At 38.2% G+C, this 11,903-nt stretch overlaps 1 protein-coding gene across 1 annotated transcript; it reads left to right on the plus strand.

Annotated features, from left to right (window-relative positions):
- The first annotated feature begins 1,504 nt into the window (after positions 1 to 1,504).
- On the plus strand, positions 1,505 to 11,100 carry LOC143697097 (uncharacterized). The gene is made up of 9 exons (XM_077194025.1): positions 1,505 to 1,595; positions 6,236 to 6,322; positions 6,419 to 6,496; positions 6,865 to 6,942; positions 7,809 to 7,865; positions 8,200 to 8,369; positions 9,906 to 9,970; positions 10,177 to 10,271; positions 10,956 to 11,100. The coding sequence occupies exons 1-9, from the start codon at positions 1,505 to 1,507 to the stop codon at positions 11,066 to 11,068; spliced, it is 834 nt and encodes a 277-aa protein (XP_077050140.1). The 3' UTR covers positions 11,069 to 11,100.
- Positions 11,101 to 11,903: the final 803 nt, after the last annotated feature.

An 11,903-nucleotide genomic window follows, 5' to 3' on the forward strand; every position in this document is an offset into this window, starting at 1 on the left:
TGTGCAGCTGTCAGCTGTGGAGCTTGGGTGATGCTGTCACCTTGTGATGTGACAGTTAGCTCTGTGGTCTTTGGCTGACGAGCAGTGTTCGGGGTGCTTGGCTCAGTCAGTTGGTAGTCAGGGCGTTGGTTTCATTTCTTATGCTTAGACATAAGATGTGTGGTTTTTTACAGTCTTTTTGGACACAGTCTTTTGCTTGACATAAGCTTTGTGGGCCAAGTCTCGTAGCTGTTGGGCAGACATGGTCCGTGAACAGGCCAGGTGGTGACTCACTGTGGGATGCAGATTTCGGAGAAACAGAGTTCTGGAGTTGAAATCCTCTTCCATACCTGGCTCGTTCCGTGCTCCGAAGTAGGCTTGTCGGAATCGGCCGTAGTAGGTCTGTGGGGTTTCAAGTCTTGTCTGCTTGAGGTCCATGGCGATGATGAGCCCTTGGTCTGATTCTGGATCAGAGAATGCTTGGATTAAAGCTTGTCGCAGCTGCTGGTAGTCAGTTTTGACAGTCTTTGTTTGACGGTCTAGGAAGCTGCGCACATCACCGCTGGATGTGATTCTTAACAGATACAAATTGTACCAAGCTGTCATGTTGGCGACAGTTTGCAAGTGAAAGTCAATGTCCTGTAGATAAGAGTGAATGTCATCGCCTCCTGCAGGGTCTGGATTGAACGTTGGGATGTTTCTGGCCAGCTTGTCGAGTTCTTTGGGGGCCATGCCGTGGTTAGCGGCAGGGGTTGTCTGGAAGCTGGCTGGTGACATTTTGAGCAATGGGCTTTTAACCCCCCCTTTTCAGCTCTGAGTTTGTGGCTGAAAGGTACGGACCGGCTGGTTAGGGGAAACTTTGTGGTGTGCGTTTCCCCTTCCCGGTCAGTCTGCAGTCTATGAGAGTGTTTCAGCTCTCTGTGAACAATGTCAAGTTCGTTTTTTTAGATCGTGTCTCTGCTGAGTAAGCTCATGGATTTTAGCTCGGGCCGCTTGCAAGTGTTTTTCGCAGGCACTGGCTTTAATGCCACTTTCTTTGAGTTCAATCTCTGCTCTCTCTATGAGGGCATCATTTTGTTGGAGTTTTGCCTCGAGTTCCACTCTGGCTTCTCTTTCCAACTGTTCTCGGTAGTCTGTGTCGAGGCGAAGATCTTGCAGGGCATTTTGAAGTCTTTCTACTTCTTTCTGTAGCTCTGGATCTGTGTCGTCCTTTTTCTCGCGCTGGTTCTGGGTCTCTAGGAGGAGCTGATCAAGACGACTCTGGGTTCGGGCCTGGTCCTTCCGGGCCTCCTCCGCTTGAAGCAGAACTGCTGCTGCTTGCTGCTCAAGGTCGATGTTACTCCGTTCGCTGAGCCTTGCCTGGGGGACGAGGTTGTGTGCGATGCCTCCGACGATTCTGGCCCAGTCTTTGTAGTTGTAGCTCAGGGTTGGATCCAGGGCTATCAGCTTGCCCAGCTCGGTGTCCAGCTGCGTTTGGCTCAGATGCTGCAGGTCACTGGCGTCCTTGGGCAGGAAGGGGGTCGTCATGGCTCTCGACCATGACTGTAGGACAGGAACATACTGGCTCACTGTGGGCGAGAGGAACACAACATACACAAACAAAGAGACCAATGCAAGTTCGTTCTAAGCTTAACAAGCTATACTCATACGGGCTATGCCGTTCATGAGAATTTTGGGGCTAACTGATGTAAACAGTTAGCGAAGCCAATTGATTTGGGTCGACGAAGGACCCGAACTAGAGATTTGACAGGCAGTAGCCTAGCGGGTTCCGTGATGACACCGGCTGCGTAATTGTCACTCTATTCTATTATTTAGCTTCCTTGGTGGCTCTCACAGGTTACTGTATCTAGGTGAAATGAAAGAAACAAATCACAACAGAACACAGAGATAGAAGAGATCAGAGTGAAAGGAAACAATGAAAATGAATAGGTCTGAAATGAACTGGAATAAATACTAACACCGGAAGTGTTAGGGAGAATAAGGAGGCCTAAGCCGACTACTGCTGATAGGGTTTAAGATAGGGCCTACAGGTGAGTGGGGTTGTCGAGATAGCAACCTAAGAAAGTGTGGCTTGGAGAAGAGATGGGCCAAACACTTAAAATATCCGGGAGATATCTAGTATTTTGCGGCTTTTATTAAGTTTAGTTTACCTGCGGTGAATTGAATCCACTCTGGTGAGAACCAGTGGCATGGTCAACCTCCCTGGCGCTTCCCAAACACTCAACCGCGGTGTCCTCGGCCCTCCGCTACTCTGTGTCGCGTTCCGCCCTCCCAAACAGCCTTTGTGACTTTAAACACAACTCGGCAAAGCCAAGATGTCAACCGCCAGACAACACTACAAAATTGGGCTGTTCCCCAGAACCCTCCCGGAGGAGTGGCCTCTTTTTAGGCCCCGGTTTAGGTACTGGTCCCAGAAATTGCCTTTTTGTGTCGGCTGGACTGGTTGACTACCTTTGGAGTGCCAAATTGCTGATGTCAGCACTGCGGGCCGCAACGACGGACAGAGATAAAAGAAACCGAGATTCACGCACAGCCAGTGTTGGTAACGCTGGTCGGACAACCCTGCTGGCCGGAACACCACCAGAGATAACTTCAAATCACCAAGGGAGTACTACAATAGATACACAAAAGGATGAACAAGGGAAGCTTAAAGTAAATTAAGGCTTGTTTGTTTAAACCAAATTGAGTAATTATTTATGTAGCTAAAAGAGTCGAAGGTTTTACTAAATAATAATAAAAAGAGGGAATTATGATAATGTTGGTAATTATCAAAATAACCTAACCCAATAGAGAGGAAAAATAATTAAAAAAAAAATATGAAGAGACAGGATTGAAACACGGTAGAAGAAGCAGGGCGCAGTAGTGGGTTTTCACAACAAGGGGGCGTATTCCTTCTCTGTGCTTTGCCTGGGTAAACAGAACACTTGATTCAAATTCAAAATTCAAAACTTGTTTAAATTTAAAATTTAAAACAAGCAGGAAAGAATTAAAAGGGAAATCGGAATGATGTCCTATAATAGCTAATAACACCGTAAAGTATCATTAATAACTATAAAATAATCAAAAAGGGGAAGATGAGATAGATGCACAATTCAAAACAGAGTGAAAGGAGGAAAAACGTGATACCGACTTAGTGAGGAAGGCCACAGGGTGGCGCTGTTTCCTCCACATGGATATCAGTGACTGACAGGCAAACACGATGTAAATTTAAACTGGTTTAAAACCAAATTAAAATAAGCGTGAAAGGAGATTGAGAAATCAGGATAAAATTTTATAATAATTAACGACAACAGTAAAGTATCGTCAATAATTATAAAATAGTCAAAAGAGAAAAGTAGAAATAGGCAATTCAAACAGAATTGGACAGAGAGACAAGGAGAGTTGATTGAGCCGACTTGGGCTCTCTCTGGCTGTGCTGGGATTTAGTTTAAGTTTTAATTAAAATCTTGTCTTAAACCAAACTCAAAGTAAATGTACCAGTCAAAAGCAGAAAAATTTGTCTAACACAAAATAATATTCGCACGAGCAAAGCTCTAAATGCAAATAATTATTGAGAATTTAGACAGGGAAATGAATTCCCTTAATTCACAGGGAAATGAATTCAGCAGTAAAGAGAGCATTATCTGAAACGGCCACAAGATGGCGTAATTGCGCTCAAGCAGGCTGAAGTCAGAAGGCGGGGCGTAATTCGAGACTGCTAAACACTTAAAGGCCGCCCTCTGGTGTTTAGCAAGCGGAATTACAACCGACTTTAATGTGATTCAAACTAAGAGCTTTCAGCTCGCGTCGTGCGCTGATTTCCTGCAATAAATCACAAATAAACAAGCAGATCTCTGTGGATCTTTCGGTGCTGTACTGCACAAGAGTGTGAAACAGGATTTTTTCGCTGTGAAAACACGCAGATGTGAAACAACAGGAATTTCCGTCTGTTGTTACTCACATAAACATTTTTATATATTAGATTTACATTTAAATGTATCAGATCTTTAATTGGGTAGCTAAACCAATTTTGAACAGGAGTTTACCGTTTTTGTTGAATATCACTGGGTTAACCACGAATTCAATAACGACATTATGTAAGGCCTTTTACCACTGAAGAGAGGAAACTCGCTCTCGATCAGATTTACGTCTTGCTCTGATAAAGAGATTCTCGTCTTAATCAGGCGTTTAAATAATATTAACATGTACCAGCTGCAAAGAGTTTGCTTCGTCTTTACAGGGACAGGTATAATATGAACTGCGTTGCGCGACTTTCACTGGAGCGCGCATAAAAAATAAAATAAAAATATTAATACACAATATACTCATAGATTGAAACTGAATTTGCTCATAAAACAAATGTCCTCTGTTTCTGACGTGCTCTCTGTCGGCGCCGCTGCGGATTGAAGATGAAGAACGCGCTGAATCTGATTATAACAAGACTGAAGCGAACACGAATTTGTGTAGCCTACATTAATCTCACATTTTTAGGGGGGCTAGGCAGAAGTTTAGGGGGGCTGAAGCCCCCCTAAAAAGGGCCTAGTGACGCCCCTGGTGATAATAGTAGGCTATAACAAGAGATTTAAGCACCTTTTTGCAGGCGGGAACGTGTTGGGTTAACATGCTGTGGTAAAGTTTTTATATTTATTAGGGCTGTCAAATGATTAATCGTGATTAATCATATCCAAAATAAAAGTTTTTTTTACATAATGTATGTGGGTGCACTGTGTATAATTATTTTATATATATAAATACACACACATGCTTGTATATATTTAAGAAATATTCTCATGTATATACTGTATACAGATTTATATATAATTTATATTATATATAAATATAAATATTTTATATATAAATAATATTTTTTTCTTAAATATACATGCATGTGTGTGTATTTATATATATATATATATATATACAAAATAATTATACACAGTGCACCCACATATATTATGTAAAAAAAAAAACTTTTATTTTGGATGTGATTAATCATTTGACAGCCCTAATATTTATATATAGGCTATTAACATATCACATATTATTAACATATGATAGGCTACAGTTAAGCAACATTACACGACCAAGTGCCGGTTTCCTGAATACCATCACGATTGCAAATGTGACTGATTTTCGTACAATAGTTCAATAAATAAGGAAGCCTGCTTACTTTTTTTGACGCAATATTGACTGATTTTGCTCTATTTCAGTCTCGAAAAAGTTCCACACAAAGACCACAGCAGAATTAAACCACATGGCACAGCAACACTCAACCAGAGTTTAATATTACTTAATGATTCAGCGTTTGGAACGAATCGATTGAGTCAAAGATTCAATCACCTATTCATAAACAATTGCCTCAATCTCTCATGAATCAGCCGTTTGAACGAATTGTTTGAATCAAATGACTCACTCATTAAGACGGACACTCACCGCCAACAATTGGCGGTTTAGTTTCATGTTTAAAGATATCATTACCCCTCCCCCTACCAGCATTTCTTAATTTGATTGGAAACAGCCATAGTGTCTTAATATGCTAATTTAGTTTATTGATCAAAATTAAAAGAATTTGACATGAAAGATGAAGCATATATCTGACAACATTAGGGGGAAAATGATAATTTTAAAGGGGAAAAAAATGTCCTTGGGGACAATAGCATAAATGTAGATTTAAATAGGCTATGTCACAGCTGATAGAACACTGATGAGAATATAGCTACAGAATAAATTATATATTTTTTCCCAGACAAGCACGTCAAGGCTTAAAGTCGAGCCCTTCATTTTTTTTTACTTGCAAAAAAAAAAAGGCTTACTCATGTAACAATTGCAGGGTCAATTATCTCAGAAGATGATGTCTCAAAGGTCAAGAACAAGCCAAGTGAGGGCGAATACATTTCTCGAAACCAATTAGAAATATGGATTTTCTACGTTTTTTTGTGTGAAAAAATAACATGTTTATCCCAACATGTGGGCAGAGTGATGTATAAATACCCTTTTGACTGTTTTATATATAGATAAGAATTTGCAGGCATTTCCAAAGCCTCCCGAACTCCCGAAAAACCAAGCCACTGCTACCATTGTCCATACCACTTCTGAAGGTAAATCAAGAGGGCTTAATCCAGTGGTCAACAGAAAATAGAGAACAGTATTGCTTATTGTATAGTGTAAATAATCACATTATTTAAGTCCTCTGTATAATATAAAAGTTAAAAAACAAGTAATTTCAAATCACATCATATTAAAAATGTCCTGTTTGATAGTTTTTTTCTTCTTGCAGAATTATCCATGGATCAGAATAACCAGTTGGCCTGGAGTAGACAGCTGGTAAATTCATCTTCAGAAGATGCTGAAATTGAAATTCCAGGTAATGTTAAGCTTTGTGTGTAACAATCATTACACTTTTGGATGGATCTGATGGGATAAGCTATTATGTGAATTGTTTGTACTGTTAAACTTGAAGATACTCCAAGCCCAATAAGGGAGCGATCAAACTCCTCCAGTCGATCACACCATAGAAGGCAGTCCACTTCTAGACATGGTAAGATAATCAACTTGTTAGATAAAATTGTTGGCAAGAAACATTGGTACATAGTGTGTGTGTGTGTGTGTGTGTGTGTGTGTGTGTGTGTGTGTGTGTGTGTGTGTGTGTGTGTGTGTGTGTGTGTGTGTGTGTGTGTACCCATGCAGACGGCACTGCATAAGAAAAGTATATGCGCCTACGTGTGGCAGATTGTCTTTATATCGGATCGAAATAGGTTTTATTTATTTATTTTAAATTTATTTTTATTTTACACTGCATTGAAACAGGAGGTTATAGCAACTCAGAATGTATTACCAAAACACAACATTCTTATTTCATCAAAATAAACAATTTACTGTCTTCCTGTAACACATTTCATGTTACAGTGCATTCCACCCCAATAAGGGAGCGATCAAACTCCTCCAGTCGATCACACCATAGAAGGCAGTCCACTTCTAGACATGGTAAGATAATCAACTTGTTAGATAAAATTGTTGGCAAGAAGTAACTTGTGTTGTAACCTTAACATGCTGTGTGTCTGTGTGTGGGGTGGGGAATGGGGGATGGGGGGTCTTTACAACCCTGAGTAGCCGGTGGGGACTTGGTCCCTAATTGGTCTAACCATGCCAAACAGGTCTCAGGAGAGGGGCCAGACGAAGAACAACACCCGGTCCTCCAGGTTGGGTAATGGACTTGAGGCCAAATACCCCACTCCGTAAAATAACACTAATTTACAGAAAGCGCAATTGCAAAAGTACATATACCATCATTAGACCCGACAGAATACTCTAGTCACTCAAGAAACACTATGACAGCTTCAGATTAAAGCCCTGCATGCTAATTGTGATTAGCTAAGTGATTAGCTAAATCATGCTAAGAACATGTTAAGAACTCTAAAACTCCACAGTAACTGTGTGACAACTACCAACCACCTAGCAACATCATAGTGACCAGCCAGAACACCATAGTAACCTCCTAGCAACCACCCAGAATACATTAGCAACCGCCTAGCAACACCTTAGCAACCACCCCAAACACAGCACCCTAGCAACCACCCCAGCGACTTACATTGAAAATAGATGAGAGCATCAGAGCAACAAAAAAAAAAGTTTTTCTAGACGTGGTAACTAGTTAGATTACATTGTTGTGTAACTGATTTTGGGGGGTGGACAATTTCAAGTAGAACATGACCAAGTATAAAATTAGAATACAAATCAAAAGAAGTGCATCTGGTTAGTTTTTAGTTCCTGTCTTGAAAATACAATATATGAAGTGCAGCTATTTTTTTTCTTTCTCTTGGTATGAACTGAGCTTTAAATGTTTCTTTCAGAAACATCAAGGGCTCCAACTGGCCACAGCATGGATGTATTTCCAATGCCCACATCCAGTAAGTATTTACTTTGTCTTGTATATTTGTAGATAGGCATAAAGAATACTGTTTTTGTATTTATCTGCATATGACAATTTGAATTGGAATGGCAGCCTATTGTGATAATTAACAACAAAATTACAAGTACATTTATAGAATTACAGTTTTTACTATTTGTTGTGATGTGTACTCACAAGTGATTTCCCAATGTTTGATACCAATAATTCACATGTTTACTAGTCAAATTCCATTACTGATATCAAGATGAATCATTTTATCTAGTGAAATTTGAATTGATTATTGATTATATTTTGATAATTAATATTCTTGTCAAATGTTTTTAACATTTTAGAATTCCAGAAATGTGTCTTCAAAAAGCTGGTGGAGATAATGCAGGAGGTCAAGAGAATTGGATGTGCAGAACCTAATAATTCTGCATACCACATTAGAAAAATGGAGCTGATAGAGGAGCTAAATAACTTGGAGGAGAAGCTCCAAAATAATGAAGAGAGAGATGTTCTGGTAAAATATAATTATTTACCAGTTTGCTTATTCTTTTCTTCTTCTTCTTCTTCTTCTTCTTCAAAACATATAGCATAATGAACACTTATCACTTACTTCTACTGTATGTAATTTATTTAATCAGTCCAGGGCCGGGTTTCCCGATAACGATGTATCTTAGCTCTTAAGAGCGCTCTCTACGTGCAAGGTTACGAACGCTCGACGCAATTCCACGCGCGTTTCCCAAAACTGCACTTAACGAGAACGCTACTTAAGCGTCGCTGTCCATTCGCGAAGTGCTGAAATATAACCTTATATGGAATCGTATTCTGAACGTTTAACCTAATAATCGTGTTGTGGATTAGAAATCAATACAATATGGATATAAAGCACCTATACAGACTGACAAAATGGCTGAACAAAAACAAAAAAACAAGAGAAGATACCTTTCAAAAAGATAAAATGAATGTGCTTTTAGAGGAGATAGAGGGAAACAAAGATTTTATTTTTAACAGATTTAAAGGACACCGTACAAATAAGGAAAAACAAAACATCTGGAAGGACATTGTCACATTGCAAACTATCTGCTGTGTTCAAAGATCAGGGAAGGAGGTCCGCAAGAAATGCCCAATATGGTTTTCGTGCACGCCAGCAAGTCATTGACAGATTTTTTTGAATTCATCCCTATTTTGCCCGGTCTATTTCCCAGATTACTTATTTTATGATTTTTTGTTTTTTGTTCATTCGTTTAATTTAATAATAATAATAATACACAAACAAACATAAACAAAACACGAGTACAACAAAGTGTACAATAAAGTACAATCAAAACCTTATATTATAGGCCTACTTACGTTGCAGTGTAATCTGTTAAATCTAGATAAAAGTGTAATCTGCCGGTTGTCCTGCAGGTGAGCTCATAACTCTGTCTTCTTACGATGCACTTGGGGATTTACGATTACTCCAGAGCACTCGTAGTTCTACGAAGATTTTCAAGTGCTACTTAAGTTACGATGCTTTTGGGAAACAGACCATAATATTAAGATCAGTCGTACGATCGTTTTTACGATCAATTTAGGCTTACAATGCTTTTGGGAAACGCAGCCCTGGATTCTTTTTTTTTTTTTTATTGCGGCCTAGACTCAATACTAGACTCCGACTGATTTTGCCGCAGCTTTTCTCAGAAATTGTTTTAATATTTGTTATTGTATTTTATTTACAGTGAAAACCCACAAATAATACTATTACATATTATATGTAATAAGTGTTAGTGACAGTTAGAGTACAATTACCTGTAAATATTATTGTACTAAATATTGTATTTAAATGTTTGTGTTTAAATTGTGTTCCTGGTTCCTCATGCAATGATGCCAATAATATAGAAATACTCATAATTCTACTTTACTGAAAATACAGAACTGTGTTTACTTTAACATTATTTACACACATTTGGACTTGTCCTAACCAATAAAATTAAGTTCAATTGATTAGGTTAATGCAAGGACTGAAAATGTTTGTTACCAATATTAGTATGATATTTTCTTTTTTTCCTCTTAGATTACCCAGTTAAGTAAAGTTGGAGGCAAAAATATCAGGGATTGCACAACAAAGATTCTGGACAGGTATGTACATTCAAATCACAAGCATTAATTTATTTCATCATAAAATATTTTATTTCTGATAATAAAAGAAAATGCCTGTTACCTTGACTCATCCCTTCTCACATCTTTTGCCAGCTTGCACCAAGAAGATGTAAGTAGAGGATGTGACTAATCATCTTTTCTCCATCTCTATTCCCCACCACTTTCTTCCCCCCTTTCTCTTTCAGACTGATGACCAACAATCTAATGTCACAGCTCAACATGAAGGGCCACGGCTCAAAAACAGCCTTTCAATCAACATCACTGTTCACCACTGTGATAGGTATATGATTTTGTTTTATGGAATTCAAAGTCCCACATCACAACATCATGATGTAACAGACCATTCATAATAGACAATGATCGGAGGAGAATTAGAACACAAAAATTATGGTTTGGTACCTCGGTTTTTGAAGTCACGCTTTGGTTTTGGTTTGGTAATAATAATATTATACAGTGTTGTGCAAGTTACTTCCAAACTGTAATACATTATATTGTTACTGTTATTTAAAAGTAATTCATTACCTTACAATATTACTGTCTCAGAATTGTAATGCGTTACATTACTCCTGTATTACTTTTGAGTTACTTTCACCAAAATAACTACAGAAGTAGAACTTAACATTCTAAAATGACTAGGGCTGTAACGATATGCGATATGAAACCGAAATCGTGACACTCAGATCCACGCACCTGTAGAATCGCGACAAACCCCTTCCAACTCCCAGCATATCCTTACCGTCCAGGGGTGTGTTTCCCGAAAGCATCTTTAGCCAACTATAGTCGCAAATTTATATATTTTAAAAATAATTTCCGCAGGTGCAGTGGTTAAAACATCACTGAAGTCTCATGCGAAAATGCGAACCGAATTGAAAGGCCTGTGTACCGTTGCCTCTCTAATTAATTCTTTTGAGTAACAAACTGAGCAGAACACAAATTATTTTTTTTGTTGTTGTCATCATTACAGATGCAATAAAAAAATGGAATACCAAGGCCACTGATCATGAGATCTACAAAGCCGTGGGAGACCACCTTAAGCATGCCCCTGGACGATCTGGCGGTGGGGGATATAAGCAATAATGAGTTTTTCGTGTGTTTTTGTCATTAAATGTTTTAAATGTATAATAAATAAATGTATAATAAATAAACGTTTTCTTGTTATTTTTTTGTCAGTTGTTCTATTTTTAGAGTATTATTATTATTAATAATAATATATAATATAATATAATGAATATATAACATTATAATGAATTTATGCTTGAAATTAGGCTAAAGTCAAGCCTAAAAGGTATTTTTAACCTGAAAATGACGTCTTTTCTCGTCTTTTTATAGACGTCTTTTCAATGACCTGAAAATGACGTCTTTTCCCCTTTCACTTTCAACCAAATTTAGACGTAATATTTACGTCTTTTTATAGACGTCTTTTCAACGACCTGTAAAAGACGGCTTTTCACCTTTCACTTTTCAACCAAAATTTAACGTTGTTTAGACGTCTGGCAAAGTCGTCTTTTCAACGTCTTTTCAACGAGTTTTTGCTGGGTGGGAAGTTTGAAATGCCTCGCGATCTCCGCCAAAACTGTAGCGACAATGAGTCTTACATTCAATTAGCTCAAATTATATATAGGGAATTTAATAATTAATCATGAATGATTAATATATTGCACATTACAGTTAAATTATCGAAGCTGAAAATAGATCGATTGTATATATGAATGATCACCATAATGGGTTATGGTTCGTCATTAATATATCAATAGTCTTATTACAGATCGATTATATGAGATAACCTTAAATGGAATTAATTTAGTTATCGAACAATCTGTTTGTCCAGCAAACGGCCGTAAGATTAACTTATCAATTTTCAACAAAAATTATCTCTTTCTTATAATTCCAAAAAAGCTATTTTCTGGCCATG

Source organism: Siphateles boraxobius, unplaced genomic scaffold (assembly GCF_051911475.1).
Source record: "Siphateles boraxobius isolate OS27281-9 unplaced genomic scaffold, OSU_SipBor_1 31, whole genome shotgun sequence".
Lineage (NCBI taxonomy): Eukaryota > Metazoa > Chordata > Actinopteri > Cypriniformes > Leuciscidae > Siphateles > Siphateles boraxobius.